Source organism: Colias philodice, chromosome 30 (assembly GCF_061535455.1).
Source record: "Colias philodice isolate Cphi_HAF_F1 chromosome 30, ilColPhil1 Martin Lab GWU primary, whole genome shotgun sequence".
In the NCBI taxonomy this organism is placed as follows: domain Eukaryota; kingdom Metazoa; phylum Arthropoda; class Insecta; order Lepidoptera; family Pieridae; genus Colias; species Colias philodice.
Genome location: NC_143115.1, coordinates 4,014,575 through 4,030,516, shown reverse-complemented (window position 1 = coordinate 4,030,516; position 15,942 = coordinate 4,014,575). Strand labels below are relative to the sequence as shown.

Sequence of the window (15,942 nt, the reverse complement as noted above, 5' to 3'; positions counted from 1 at the left end):
CGCAACGGATTTTGATGCGGTTTTTTTTAATAGATAGAGTGATTTAAGAGGAAGGTTTTAGTATATAATTTATTAGGTTTTAGACCAAGCGGGCGAAGCCGCGGGCGGTAACCTAGTATAATGAATAAATGAAAATGTAAAATACTCGCGTAAAATACAAATACAAAAACAACAAAATACCACATCCTCACAGCTTACTTTCCCTTTTCATAAAATATCTTTTAAATTAACGCTGTCAGCTCAAAACTTGTACCAAACAAGCTATCGAGAACTCCTTATATTCCTTAATGGTTGTACGATTAGGGTCTTACCGTTTATTTAAATACGTTTTGATTTAATTGAATAATCGCGAAAATAATTCACCATTCGCTTTTGTAATGCGACTGATCTTTGGATATGTTTTTATAGGGAATAAGGAGGTGTCTGTGATTTTACACGCTTTATATTAGCTTCACCTGTATGTTTGTATGTTTGTAACCGACTTCTTTGGGCGCGATTTTGACCCACTTTAAACGGCCAGATTTCGTTCAAACTTTGTAGATTTATTGAGGACCGATGACAATACACTAATTTGATAAATAAAATAATAGTTTAAAAAAAACTAAAAACACGGTTTTCTATAAAAAGCGTGTTTTTTAGTTTTTTTTAAACTATTATTATTTAATTGATGGAATAAGTGGTTGTTATTTACGTGATGGTGAATACAAACATGTTTTTGTTTGAAGTCGGGTAAATGCGATATATGACTAATTTTCATGAATTCGTTCAGATTTCAGTCATATTAACCCTAGAACCGTACCCATATTTGAATTTCATTAACGGTACCCAGGGGTACAAGTGTACCCCGATGAAAAAAACAAGATTACAAAAAGATTATTAACTTTTATTAAATGTTGACTTATTAAGGTCTTCTTAACATTCATTTGAGTCTTATTAATTTAATTTATAATGGCATTTTTATATTTTTTTCTACAATTTACACACACTTTACGTTGTTGAACAAAATTTATTATATATTTTCACTTGGTGAACTGTATGCGTGACTGACGGACTTTAGACGTGGATATTCACAGTGACATTCCATATTCTGAAACAGCAGTGGTCCCTGCTGTAATTAGTAAATGTTGCCGTAAAATATCTCCAATACTTATTTGTAGAGACATTGGCAAAGTTATGTATTGAAATCGATCTTTAAGTGAAGTTTTTTCTAATGAAAAATTAAAAAATTTTCATCAGGTTCATATTTTGGTGCCTCACAAAGTACCAGCTTTTCTTGTTATTCCTCCTCCCACAAAAAATTCAAAATGAATTCATCATTTGCCATCTATAAAAGAAAATGTATAACTCAGCTATACAAATCATGCAGCAAATTATAAATTTGTTGAAAATAAAAATTTCTACACTATTTCACAATAACAGTATACAGTATATAACATGTATGTAAAGTAAAATTATAATTGTACATCAAATTTATCAATAATAAATATAAAATAAAGGACCAAAGAGCGAAAAACAAAAATAAATGCACCTTGAAATACTTACGTTCGTAGTACCCAGGGGTACTGGTGTACCCTGACAGGTACGTACGACGTCTTCTCAATAGTTTGATCACTGCCCGAATACGGTATCTACGTGTCTCTTCGTCCCCGACAAATACACGAACGCGCAAAAGAAACCGTTATTTAGAAAAAAAGATATAGAAGATTTTCTTTCATTTTTTTCATTTGTACCCCAGGGTACGGTTCTAGGGTTAAAATAATATCTAGGTATAGATTCTTAATCTTTTCAACAGTAGATTATTATAGTTTTTATTAATAAGGTATTTTGCCTGGCCAAGTTATAGTATAACGACATTTTTAATATTTTTTGTTATATCTTTAAACAAATGTAGTCAATAACAATTATGTACTTGGTTTAAACTATGCAACCAAAAAGATAGTACAATTATAAGCGTTGTGAAGTTTGCTATGAAACTTCATCGAGATGATCACACACACACTGCTAAAACTACTTACTTACCTATGTGTGTGTTTTTGCATTGGAATCTATCTACATATTTTTACATTGCTACAGTAGGTACATAGTTTGGAAGGCAGTCTCACAGTCAGTTTCTGGATTTAGTATATGATATTAATAACGTCTCCATACTGCCTTATTAAATAGTTTATTGTATGTGAAATAAGCTATATCAAACCTTAATCAAATCTAATTTAAAAACCGACTGTAAATTAATTAAAAAAAAGTTTGTGTTGGTATAATGTTTCTCCTATTTGTTTCTTATACTCCGTTTAAAGTATTATACCGCTTATTTATGAAGTCAATAATATATCTTTACTAGCGGTCCGCCCCGGCTTCGCCCGTGGTACATATGAAAAATAGATGTTGGCCGATTCTCCAGACTTACCCGATATGCACAGAAAATTTCATGAGAATCGGTCCACCCGTTTCGGAGGTGTATGCAGACTAACATTGTGACACGAGAATTTTATATATAAGATTACAGACTACCGACATACCACATATTTATTCTATCTTTGTTACAGATTACCGACAACCAATGATCAACCCGTGGCCGATAGCAAAGCCAATCGCGAGTAGACCGATTCCAGTCCAGCATCAGCATTTGCAGCATTTACTGGCGCACTGTCATCACCCGTATTTAGGTATGTTACCCTATTTACGATTTATTAGTTTCCTCTGGAGGCAGGGGCTGTATTATTAGAAAATCAGTGAAGAATCTAAGTTGCGTAAATGTCCTTAGTATCTCAAAGCACTGAGTAGATAAATCAATATTTCAGGACAATTTTCACACACGGCACGATCTGATCCCATACAAAGCTTTCGCTTCTGTTATGGTAACCAGATGGCTGATAAACATACATATATAATTTTAAATAAATACTTATATAGATAATCAACACCCAGACACAGAGCAAACATCTATGTTCATCACACAAATATTTGCCCCGGGTGGGAATCGAACCCACGACCTCTGGCTTGGAAGGCAGGGTAACTACCAACCAAGCCAACCGGTCAGATATATAGATATACTAGCGGCCCGCCCCGGCTTCGCCCGTGTAACATATGAAAAATAGATGTTGGCCGATTCTCAGACTTACCCGATATGCACAGAAAATTTCATGAGAATCGGTCCACCCATTTCGGAGGAGTATGCAGACTAACATTGTGACACGAGAATTTTATATATAAGACTAGCGGTCCGCCCCGGCTTCGCCCGTGGTACATATGAAAAATAGATGTTGGCCGATTCTCAGACTTACCCGATATGCACAGAAAATTTCATGAGAATCGGTCCACCCGTTTCGGAGGAGTATGCAGACTAACATTGTGACACGAGAATTTTATATATAAGATAAGATAAGATATATCCATTTTGTACTGTTTATCTGTTATTTTAAGTATTTAATTGTTATAAAAATCTGTATTAATATGAACGGTACAAATAAATGTATTTTCTTTCTTTCTTTCTTTCCATTATGACATCTTATTTCCAGACAGTTTACGCCGTGAATTGAACTGTCTGGCAAATTCATATTATGATCGCAACAACCAGCCATGGTTATTTCAATCATAATATGAATTATATTTTAACAAACTTTTGTTAGCTTCACCTGCAGAATGTTTGTAACCGACTCCTTTAGAAGTTAAGACCCGATTTTAATCTTAATATATATAAATCTCGTGTCACAATGTTTGTCCTCAATGGACTCCTAAACCACTAAACCGATCTTAATAAAATTCGCACTGCATGTGCAGTTCGATCCAACTTGAGAGATAGGATAGTTTAAACATGTAGGTACCACGGGCGAAGCCGGGGCGGACCACTAGTTATATTATAAAATGCTGAATTTATTGTGACGTACTAGGTACTATAAATTTTAGTAACCCACATCCAAGAATAGAAACGTCAATGACCTTCATGTGTCAAATGTCACTTGAAAATAATTTGCCTACAGAAATGAGTTGAATTGAGTGTGTATATAATTAAGAGAAGAAGAAGAAGAGTGTGTATAATAGAAGTAAACTGAATTATATCAAATTAATGATTTGAAGTAAGCAATTTCAGGGTTTATTCGTCCATCTATAAAGTTTTCCGAATCGGTTGTAAATTTATGAACGAAAATAATTCCAATTATTGTCTCTAAAAAAAATCTAATGACACATATATATATTTAGGTTTAAAATTGAGTTATCTATAGATCGACTCTCATCTTACCTCTAATATGTAACTACCCTCCAATATACATATTTTTAACACTATGTAACCGGCTTGTTTAGAAACGATTTTGACTCACTTTATACGGACAGATTTAATTCAAACTTTGTACACTTATCGAGGATCGGTGACAATACAATAATTTCATGAGTTTAAGCGTGTTTTTTTAACTATATTTATTCATATAATGTTATTGTTTCAGTAAGGCCTTCTCAAGCTCATACCCAGGTGTTCCCTCTCCCAGGTGGATTCCCATGGGCTCACAGTTCCAGAGGTAATAATCAAATAAAAATAGTTATTTATTAGCTATAGAAGTTTATTTATTTGCAGAAGAAAGCTACTAAATGCATAACAATCCAGCTAAAATGAAACAATACTAAGTCATAGTGCTGGTAATTCCGTAATTTGAACTTTACTGAATATTCTTTAAATCTATCTATCTATATCTCTATACTTAATATTATAAAGCTGAAGAGTTAGTTTGTTTGTTTGTTTGACCGCGCTAATCTCAGGAACTACTGGTCCGATTTGAAAAATTATTTTGGTGTTAGATAGTCCATTCATCGAGGAAGAGGCTATATTATATCATCACGCTAAGACCAACAGGAGCGGAGCACTGTTATAAATTATAATATATGAGCAGCCCAAGCTGGAAATTCCCTAAAAGCATAAAATCGTGTGTCGTGAAGTAAAGACAAACCCACTTTTACTATTATGATATTTTAAACTAATTATTATATTCATGTACAGGTAAACCACGGCGTGGTATGATGCGGCGAGCGGTGTTCTCTGATCTTCAAAGAAAAGGCTTAGAAAAGAGGTTTCAAGTGCAAAAATATATTTCCAAACCGGACAGGAAGAAACTGGCTGAAAAGTTGGGCTTGAAGGATAGTCAGGTATGTTTTATATTACAAAACTTAACAAATAAGGCCGGCTACTCACGTACCTGCCAAAGGGGCAATATTGGAACAATCTCGGTTGGTCGGAGCAATTTCAGCTGTTCTCTAATTGCCCCTACTTGACAATACACATCACAATTAAAGGGCCAATTCCAATATTGCCCCTGCTGCAGTTAGGTGAGTAGCCGTCTTAAGACGTAACTCTTTTTGTTAAAACCACGTTGACATTATAATCTGTTCAGTAGTTTTTTAGTATACTATACAATAATATATAGGTAGTTTTGAAAACGTTGCGAAAATAACACGTACTAAAAAAACTTCTATAATAGGTAGGTACCTACTACCTACATCATATGTGGTTGTTATTTTAATTATGATAGTTCGATTCAGATGTATTTTATGTAGGTGTTATTCTTTTTGACGAAAGTCATATTAACATTATAATCTGTTCCGTAGTTATTAAGTTTACGAGGAATATGTAAGCTGTTGCTTTAGTATGATGGTAATTTGATTTATAATTGTATATTTTAAGCTATTGCATAGCTTCTATCGCGAGCCTTGAGCGCGGGGACCGAATCCAGAAATTCCGTAACGAAAAAAACCTCACGCTCCCCACTCCGACGGGCGCGGAGGTGTGGCTTGAAGGCATAGCATGCAATAGCTTTACCGCGGCAGTCTCCGAGTGCCACACGTACCTTTTTTTACTATGTATATGCATATGTGGATATTTATTTATTGCCCTAATAATAATCATGCGGCTTTTAACATACTGTCAAGTATTGTGGATACTAACTATTAACATGTATTTTAATAACCCGAATCTATGAAGGTGCCTACTGCATACCCCTCTAGTCTCTACATACTACATTAAAATTAGATACCTACGATACCTATGAAAATTAATTTGTTTTCCTATTCTTAGGTGATTTTCGTAGCTAATAATAGTTATCTTATCCACGATAATTCAATGTTTTGATCATAACCGAATAGAGTCAATAATTTAATTACGTAATCCTTTTTAAAAAAAAGAACACAATACCATTAAAATAATCCGCCAAAAATAATTACCCAATGACGTCCCGCTTCCCGCTCGACATTGACGTTTTAACTTTTTAAAACCGCCCGCAAGAGGCGAAGGTATCCAACAAAAAGGTCCTTAATCTAACCCGAATATCACTCGAAATGCAAATATCGAGTTAGCATCAAGTAATTGTTTAAGCCTGTTACAGGGGCGGCAACATACCCCCGTCTGCGGATGACAGACCCCTCCTATTGCTGGAGGGTAGCAATTTTTTGTAACACCCTGTGTTCCCCTAAGTTGCTGTTACGGAGATTATTTTCGCTTATTTTTGGCGTTTGAATTTTTTTGATGGCAACATTTCTTTGGTTTGAGAGATATGTGAGGGTGCTATCTGTTATGACGTATGTTGCGTAAGTTGCAATTTGAAGAATTATTATCTGTGCAATTAAATATTATGTATCTAATATACATTATAAAGGCGAAGGTTTGTAAGGATGTATGGATGTATGGATGTTTGTTACTCTTTCACGTAAAAACTACTGAACCGATTACAATGAAATTTAGCACACATATAGAGGGTAACTTGGATTAACACATAGGATAGGTTTTATCCCGGAAATCCCACGGGAACGGGAACTATGCGGGTTTTCCTTTGAAAACGCGGGCGAAGCCGCGGGCGGAAATCTAGTAATTTCATATAGGTAGGTAATAAACGAAACATTATGCGTACTGGAATTTTTATCAAACAATAAATAAATATTTCAAGACAATTTTCACACACGGTAAGATCTGATCCCATACTAAGCTTTCGCTTGTGTTATGGAAACCAGATGGCTGATAAACATACATATTATAGATATATAGTTTTTAATAATAGCTTACTTGAGTTTATTTATCATAATTAATTGTTTTAGACATTGCAATAGGTACTTAAACTCTTTCGATTTAACATAATATGTTATAATTTTTAGAATTACCTAATCTTATATATAAAAATGAATCGCAAAATGTGTTGGTAAGCGCATAACTCGAGAACGGCTGAACCGATTTCGATAATTCTTTTTTTATTATATTCCTTGATGTACGAGGATGGTTCTTATGTAAAGAAAACGTAAACATGTACCACGGGCGAAGCCGGGGCGGACCGCTAGTTATAACTATATATTGGTGATATAGTAAAAGTTAGTTTCATAAATCCATTAATCTCAAACGTTACAAATTACATAAAAATTAAAAATCAAAGAGAAAAAAAAATCCGTATTTTCAAAATTATTACTTTTAACATTAAAAACATATTATAACCAAAAGGGCGGGAAATTAATATCTCTAGGGGAGATCTAATTGAGAGCGTTTATCGAATTACGGGCATGGGGGACAGATAACATATTCCAAAGACAATATTGTCTTCGCTCTATTGTTGATGGTCTTGGATTTATTATCTATGCTTTGATGAAAAGTTTTAGGCGGGAAGTGATTAAAAAATGTGTGATTATTCGAATTAGGTAAATGCAAAAAAGCTGAAGTTAGTGGTATTAGTACATTAGAGGAATATTTAAAGAATTATCAACATTTTTGGTAATTAACAATTATAAGATGTTGTTTATCAAGATTTTACGATTTAGATCGGAACGTACCTTTATTTGTACTGGCACTTTTTTAATTTGTAGATAATATGAATTATCGAAATAAACGAAGGTTCGAAAAATTGTATGATGCTGTGCATTGTTAGATACCTTGACACATAAGGAACATTGAAATTGAAAGTATTTTTAATTAAGTTAAAAGAAAACAAATTAAATAGGTTTAGATATTGCAGTTCCTTTTCAGTTAGTATATTTACAGTCATAAAACTAATGCTAGCATCATAATGCTACGTATTGCCTCTACAACGTCTACGAATAATTATGAACAATTTACGTAGAGCCTCTACAACGTCTACGAAATATTCGTAGCCGTATAAAAAGACGAACAACGTCGCATTATTAACATAATCGCAATTGACAACATTTCATTTTTTATAAGGCCATGAAAGAAAAAAACCGTTTCTTTATTTTGCTCTTGCGATTACAGAAAAAAAATTATTTCATTTTTTAATCGCATATTTTAAGAGAAATTAAATAAAAACGATAAATGTGATGATGACGTCATACATACGGAGGAATAAAAATACGCCTTAGCCTAATTTAAAAAAAGCTAAAAAAAAAAACTATCACTGACATTTACAGGGTATGGCATGTGTCAAATTTCATATTAATGTCATTTTTGTGAATTATTCATGTAAACAAACTTTTAAATCGTGTTATTGTGTTTTAGTTTTCTAATTTAATCTCATTAGCGTGATGTTTGTTTGATTGGAGTTGGACCAATTCATTTATATTATAAAAATAGTGCCTATATGTTCATAATTTTCTTGAAATAAAAGACTTTGTTTACTTACTAAAAGTTGTATTTATTTAACACTTTCCAACGTTTTTGGGATAGTATATTTGTTTCACAGAAATGATCAGTACCCCATAACAAATCCTGCATAAAGTCATCATCATCAGTACTTGTGAATAAGTTTCTTTTGTTTAAAATTTGGATCAGCAAATAATAAATAACAATATTTACAAAGCTTGACAAATCAAAGTGACAAATGTGCCAAAATGTCAACTGCCAAGATTTTTTTTTTAATTTAAACTAGATATGTGGCAAAGGAAAAAATGTATTCCTCCGTATGTATGACGTCATTTGGCGCTTACGACATTTTAGAATGAGATGATTTTAAAACTCAAAAAGATGAATGAAAACTTCCATATTTAGAAAAAGCAAAAAATACGTGTATCATAATTTTTGATCTAGTTTTCATTAAAATAAAAAAATAAGTAGCTTAAAATTTTGAAATGTTGTCAATTCTTGGAAATATCGTAAACAACCACCCAAGCAATTGAAAACGTCGCGAAAATAACAAGACATTCAATTGTTTCGATATAATAAAACAAGAATGAAAAGAAATGGCGCGAACAAAAATATATTTCATATAACGACTCGAGGAGCTTAGCTATATCCATTTCACATGAGTTAGAAAGGGATGGCTACAAGTTCGTATTGCGTCTTAAAGTATCAGCGATTGGTCGATTTGTATCGGATAAAAATGAACGCGGGCTGTGATTGGTGGAAATACTTTTATCTTTTTGAAACCGTTTGGCATTAGAATTTTTATATTTATAGGTTAACTGCGAACTGCGGTATGGTTTACATCGATGCTTTCTTAAAATGATATTATCAAGGCTTGTCAGTTTCATGAAATAGGGAGCCGAATTGTTAAATTCCAAAGGGGTAAATAACCGACTTCAATATGAAGGAATGTGTATGTTTTATCGATTGGTAGTTCTGTCAATTATTATGAATTGAATATATCTTCAAACTAAAATAATTTTGTGTAAATGCCTCCTAATAGTGATTATAATAATTTATTCTTCACAAGTACATCATGGTTTTAGTTTAAAACTCTTTAGTAATTTCCCCAATAAAAGTCCATGTACTTAATAAATACCTACAGTACCAATCTTTATTCTAACCATATTATCCGAATTTCATGATCAAAATATATTCTTCTCTAGGTAATTCTTTCACACACTTGCGTATCTAAATACATTACGAAGTCAATTCTTTCTCAATTTGACAAATATTGATACAACTTAAAAATATTATTTTTATTTGCTCATTGTAAAATAAACTACAATTTGCATTGTGACATTGGCATACCGCAATACTTTATTGTATTCGTATCAAAATAAAAGAAAAAGGGTTACAAGTAAACAAAATTATTCTAATCGAACAATTTGGTTATGCTAACAAAATTCCCGTATATAAACAAACATGGCCGCACGTCAATCAGCGCGCCAAAAGTTTCGACGAAAAAATAAATAAATGCAAATATTCGAAATTGGAACGCCGTGAATGTAAACCGTCGGCCGTTTGAATATTCATTCGGAATATGAATATTTCAAATTTGGGAACGCTGAATCAGATTCATTGAGATATAGTTCTGTGTTTTGGTAATTGCAAATTAATGGTAATAATAAAATTATTAGTGCATTAGCGACATGTTTTGCTAATTGTAGTAAGTGTTGGACATTTGTTATTGTAATTATTCACTCTATTGTGCATAATGTTTAAATATTTGTTTTATTTAGGGCTGATTTTTCAATCCTTGGTTAAAACTTATTCTTCGAATAATGTATAAAACTACCATTTTAAAAACGTATTCTAATTGCCCGTATTTGACAGTTTACGTGACATTTTAATATTATCGTGTAATACTTGGACGGATAAGTTTTATCCAAGCATTGAAAAATCGGCCCTTAAATAAAGATGACCACAGGCTCAGATTAAACATAAACCGGTACCATAAAACTCTTTTTATTTAAATCTTTGGCTAAATAATGTTGCAAATGGGTTTCTTGTCACTACATAGTATAAAACAAAGTCGCTTTCTCTGTCCCTATTTCCCTATGTCCCTTTGTATGATTAAATCTTTAAAACTACGCAACGGATTTTGATGCGGTTTTTTTTTAAAGATAGAGAGATTCAAGAGGAAGGTTTTAGTATATGATTTATTAGGTTTTAGATAAAGCGGGCGAAGCCGCGGGCGGTAAGCTAGTTTTACATAAAGGGCTCATTTATTTCTCATCTTCTGATATAAGCAAAAGCAAAGTGAAAAGTGGACGTGAATGAAATAAAACGCGGTGTACTTATTCATAATTTTAATAAATAAATATTTCAGGACAATTTTCACACACGGCACGATCTGATCCCATACTATAAGCTTTCGATTGTGTTATGGAAACCAGATGGCTGATAAACATATCTACATATGATTTTAAAATAAACACTTAAATAGATAATTAATACCCAGACACAATCAGAGCAAACATATATGTTCATCACACAACTATTTGCCCTGGGTGGGAATCGAACCCACGACCCCTGGCTTGGAAGGCAGGGTCACTACCAACCAAGCCAACCGGCCAGTCAATTTTATCGATCTAGTGTTTCTATAGTTTAGTATACGGTAAGAAAAATCATTAAAAATTGTCAGTTGTGTGTATGACGTTGATGTTAAAAAGTAAAGGAAAAATGAATCTAAGTCTTGACTTATTGCAAAAAACTTTGGTCCAATAAAGATTGCCTATGACGAAAAGAAAGTATCCTCTAAAAAAACTTGATCCGAAAAACAGATACAAAATGTTTTTGCCCTCACGATTTGTTACTACTACATAAATTCGGTTAAACAAAGGTCGTAGTGACCTATAGTGAGTCTATAGTGTATTTAATTAATAGAAATAACTTGACCTATTTATATGAAACTTTAGAAACTCAATTCAAAAAAACTGAAAAATGAAAATGGAAAATATATTTATTTAAAAACCATCTGTTTTACACAGTTACATTTGTATTTATGTTGCACGTTTTACAAACATTTGGCTTATTACCCACACTAGGCAAGACTTTATCGTGGGCACTGAGACGATTATACAAAAAAAATTGGGTGTCCTCGGTATAATCAACGCTGATAGATAACTACATCTAATCGCAATTGTATTATAATTATTTATGAATTAAATAGTTGCAACATTTATGCTAATCGCACACCGATTTATCCCCCATTCTAACAATCCGTCGCGTCGCGCGCCATATTTATTTCATATAAATTGTAATAAAAGTGAATATGTCAAAAAGTAATTAATTCTTGGTCGGTGTCACCCCTGTTAGCGTGTAGTGATGCGCTGTGGTGTTTTCGATGATTTATTTATCGATAATACGTTGTGATAACAATGGATGATTTATTTAGTTTCTAACTTAATTAATTTGGCACTTTGTTATCAATCGTTAAGATGTCAGTCTATTAAAAATATGCATTGATAAACTTAATGTAATTCCTTACTTCGACATTCATTGAAAATGAAATATATTTATAATTTATATCTTAAAACCCATTTCATAAGACATTTAACTTGATTATAGATACATTTCATGGCATGGTAAATATATGAGATCATAATCTAATAATCTAATGATCATTAAGTTTATTTGTTTATTTTACTCTTTAATACAACTCGCAAAAAGCAATTTAGTGTATTTGACGGCCTTATCACTTAGTAGTGATGTAGTAATGTAGTAGTTTAATGCAGCATTCAAACTATTTTCTACGTCAAATTTTATCGACTCTATTACTCGGTGATATAATCACATCACTAGCATGCCAAAGGGCCGGCGTCAGCTGTTGGCGGCAGATTGTCGGTGACGCGCTCGCGATCGCCAAGACGAGGGTCCCGTGACGTCAGCAGTCTTGCACAGATTATATTAGTGTACAGATTATAAATATTATTTGTGATTGATTTTTTTGTGTATGTGTATGTGGCTACCTACTTCATTATAACAGCTAAGTCAAAGTCGCGTGACATCAACGGTTTAACGCAGAGATTACAGATTACAGAATTGTTTGTTCTTAATAATTCATATCTGTTACGAAAGGATAGCTTAATTATATATGTATTACTAGCGGTCCGCCCCGGCTTCGCCCGTGGTACATATTTCGCAATAAAAGGTAGCCTATGTTCTTTTTCAGGGTCTTAAGATTGTCTGTGCCCATCAAAATCGGTCCAGTAGTTTATGCGTGAAAACCATACAAACCTTTCCTCTTTATAATATAAAATATTAGTATAAGTAGATAGTATAGATAGGTACCTACTAAGGCTTATCAATTATCATAAAGGATCGCGTGAAGTTCAGCCTTACGCACTAATTACATATACATATATATATTTATTACAATTATATAAGTATTAATTTTACCTACAAATTATAAAATATATTGTTGGTAATAGATTATTTTTCATGAAATAAAAACCTTCTTAAAAAATTATTATAAGTAATAACATGACATACAAAGTCCTTTTTTCATATTCTTTAAAACGTCAGCATTTAAACATTGTGCAAAGATACCGTTTTGCACAAAATACAATCGCTAATTGAACCATCTTACACGCATAAATCATAATATCATAATTGATAGATCGACGATAACTTCTCAGTTCTCACAATCGAACAATCAATTTTTAACGTACCAATTATGGATTCACCAACAAAAGTGGCGCGAAACTTTTGACGTTTGACAATTAAAAAAAAAGAATTTGACAAATCGTTTTCGCGCGCTACGCTCCAACCGATTCGTTCCAGCCAATCAGAGAGCGCGATTTGTCATCGCAATTTCAAATTTGTCTTGACATTGACAGCTTGGTTCGTACGGACTTCCGAAATATTGAATTGTTAAAAATGTATCCCTGTTTAGTTTTTGTAATATTTAATATTTAGTGATCGTTGATTTAATAAGTGCACGTTTTTGACAAATTAAGCGCTACTTAGATACCTACGTCATCAAAATATGGCTTCTTAATCATGTCGTGACAACATTAGGATTATTTATCGTTTGTTTTTCATTTATTGTAATTAATAAACCGATTAAAAATGTATGAATAATAAACTACATTGTAATTATGTGATAACTATAATTCCAAAGACTCTTAAACTTACTTTAGCAATTACTTTTTCTCCATTTTTTCTTAGCTTTCGATTGCATAAATCTATTATAGAATAAAACACTACCTCATATGAATAACAATAAACGCCAGTCCAATATCTGTAAATCTCTAAAAGCATTATTGTAATATAACTTTTTTACGCCCGCACCACGCCTCACCATCAATCTTCACATTAATAGTGGCCATATTATAGTAGCTGATAGATTTTGTGTAAAAAAACTGCAAAAACTACCAAAATGAGGAATTGATTTCCATTGCCAAATCTATTGTGTGCAATTGTCATTATGTCGAAGTTTAACCGACTTGCACAAAATGAGGGATTTTTTTTAATGACGTGACGTTTTCTGTGTAAAGAATTGATTGCGGGTGGTTATAGATTTGTAAAAAGGGTTATAATAAGGAAACTAGAATTGTAATATATGCTACATCCGTTCATTGTAAAAGGGTTATAGCTTTTGTTAAATTAGTTAATGTAGTTTTTTTTCTATTGAGATATTATTTATATACCTAAGGGGGCATCCATAAATTACGTGAGGTGTTTTAGGGGGGAGGGGTCGAGTAAAATCTCATCTAACCTCAAAATCAAATGAAAATGTTTCTATTGACGTTACATTAACCTAAGAATACTTGTTCTAAACGACCATGTTTTTCTGCAATCTGTATCATAAAGTAGTTTATATATAAGTTTAGGATAAATGAATACCCTACATCTACAAATAACCCACATTTCTCAAAACTAAAAAACTGCCTTTATTGTTTTGATTGTATTATCTTAATTAATCTTATGTTCTTTTACAGGTAAAAATCTGGTTCCAAAACCGCCGCATGAAATGGCGCAACTCGAAAGAGCGGGAACTGCTCGCTTCCGGCGGCTCCCGGGAACAGACACTACCAAACAAAAACAACCCACACCCAGACCTATCCGACGCTGAAGCTGACAAACCGAAACTATCACCTTCGCCCGTCGAAGACGACGAATTAAAACACAAAATCTACGCGTCAACTTCGAACTGTCAAAGTGACAGTTACAGATATGACGACAAGATGGCGGCGGGGCTGTTCGCGCGCGAGAACTATCAGAACATGGAAGACGGCGATGATTATGAAACAGATGCTAGTGCATCAGATGAAGAAATAAACGTGACATGACGTGTTTTTTATGTATAGAATCATGTGTAGATATTTATTAAGCTGTGTATAACTAAGGCGTTTGTGTAGAGTGCGTTTCACGAAAGAGTTCCCCTGCCGTTATGTTGGCATACCTGACTGTCAAAAACGAAAATATTTTTTTTTAATCAAAAATGACAGAGAAAATATTCTCCTTTCTTCCTAGCCTTATCCCGTATCTTACGGGGTCGGCTGCCTAGAAAGGAGAATATTTTCTCTGTCATTTTTGATTAAAAAATATATTTTCGTTTTTGACAGTCAGGTAAGCCAACATAACGGCAGGGGAACTCTTTCGTCAAACGCACTCTAGTATAATTTAGTTTAACGTTTTTGAATATAAATAAAGTTAAGTGTTACCATACGAATTAATGTTAAATTCAAAGCTTCGTGGAGTTGTGGACTCCATCGATTGTACATTCAAAATAAATTAGTAAGCATAATAATAATACTTAGCACAAAAAACGACTTGCTAATTATAAAACTTCCTGGTTGGGTAAGTTATTGGATAATTTGAGTTCTACCTTACATTTTTATTCAGAAATTTTAATATCATCGAAAAAGGTTTTAATTATTTTCATATTATGACAACACTGTTGAAAATTTTCTGGGAAATTAATCTCATTCTTATTTTATTAATTCTGATGAAAATCAAGGTTTCTTCCTTTATTTGCGATTATACAGTTTACTGTACACAAACATTTGCCACCATAATAATTATTTAGGTACCTTAAGGCAGAATTAATGAATCACATAAATAAAATTATAGAAAGAAAAATCATTGGGTCTCTGTGGATTCATAATTTAATTAAGAAATTATATTTTAAGTATGCCATTTTGTATAATTGCACCATTTTGTAAATACTAAATAATATTTGGTCGTGTAGGCAATATCATGATATTTCTTAGTACAATAATATTATTTTTATCATATGCAGTTTCAACTATAGTCTGTCCACTATAAGAATTGCTTTTTGACAGCTCGACGGGTGATACCAGAAGTGACGTTCAAAAGATTATCGATTGTGATACCAT

At 32.7% G+C, this 15,942-nt stretch overlaps 1 protein-coding gene across 1 annotated transcript in view; it reads left to right on the top strand.

The window, feature by feature from the left end:
* Dbx (homeobox protein Dbx) overlaps positions 1–14,955 on the top strand; it is a 28,718-nt gene extending 13,763 nt beyond the window's left edge. Inside the window, exons 2-5 of the mRNA XM_089713438.1 lie at positions 2,544–2,663; positions 4,440–4,511; positions 4,988–5,133; positions 14,542–14,955. Of these exons, the coding sequence (XP_089569564.1) occupies positions 2,544–2,663; positions 4,440–4,511; positions 4,988–5,133; positions 14,542–14,892 (689 nt within the window). The 3' untranslated portion in view covers positions 14,893–14,955. The remainder of the gene's footprint in view (positions 1–2,543; positions 2,664–4,439; positions 4,512–4,987; positions 5,134–14,541) is intronic.
* Positions 14,956–15,942: the final 987 nt, after the last annotated feature.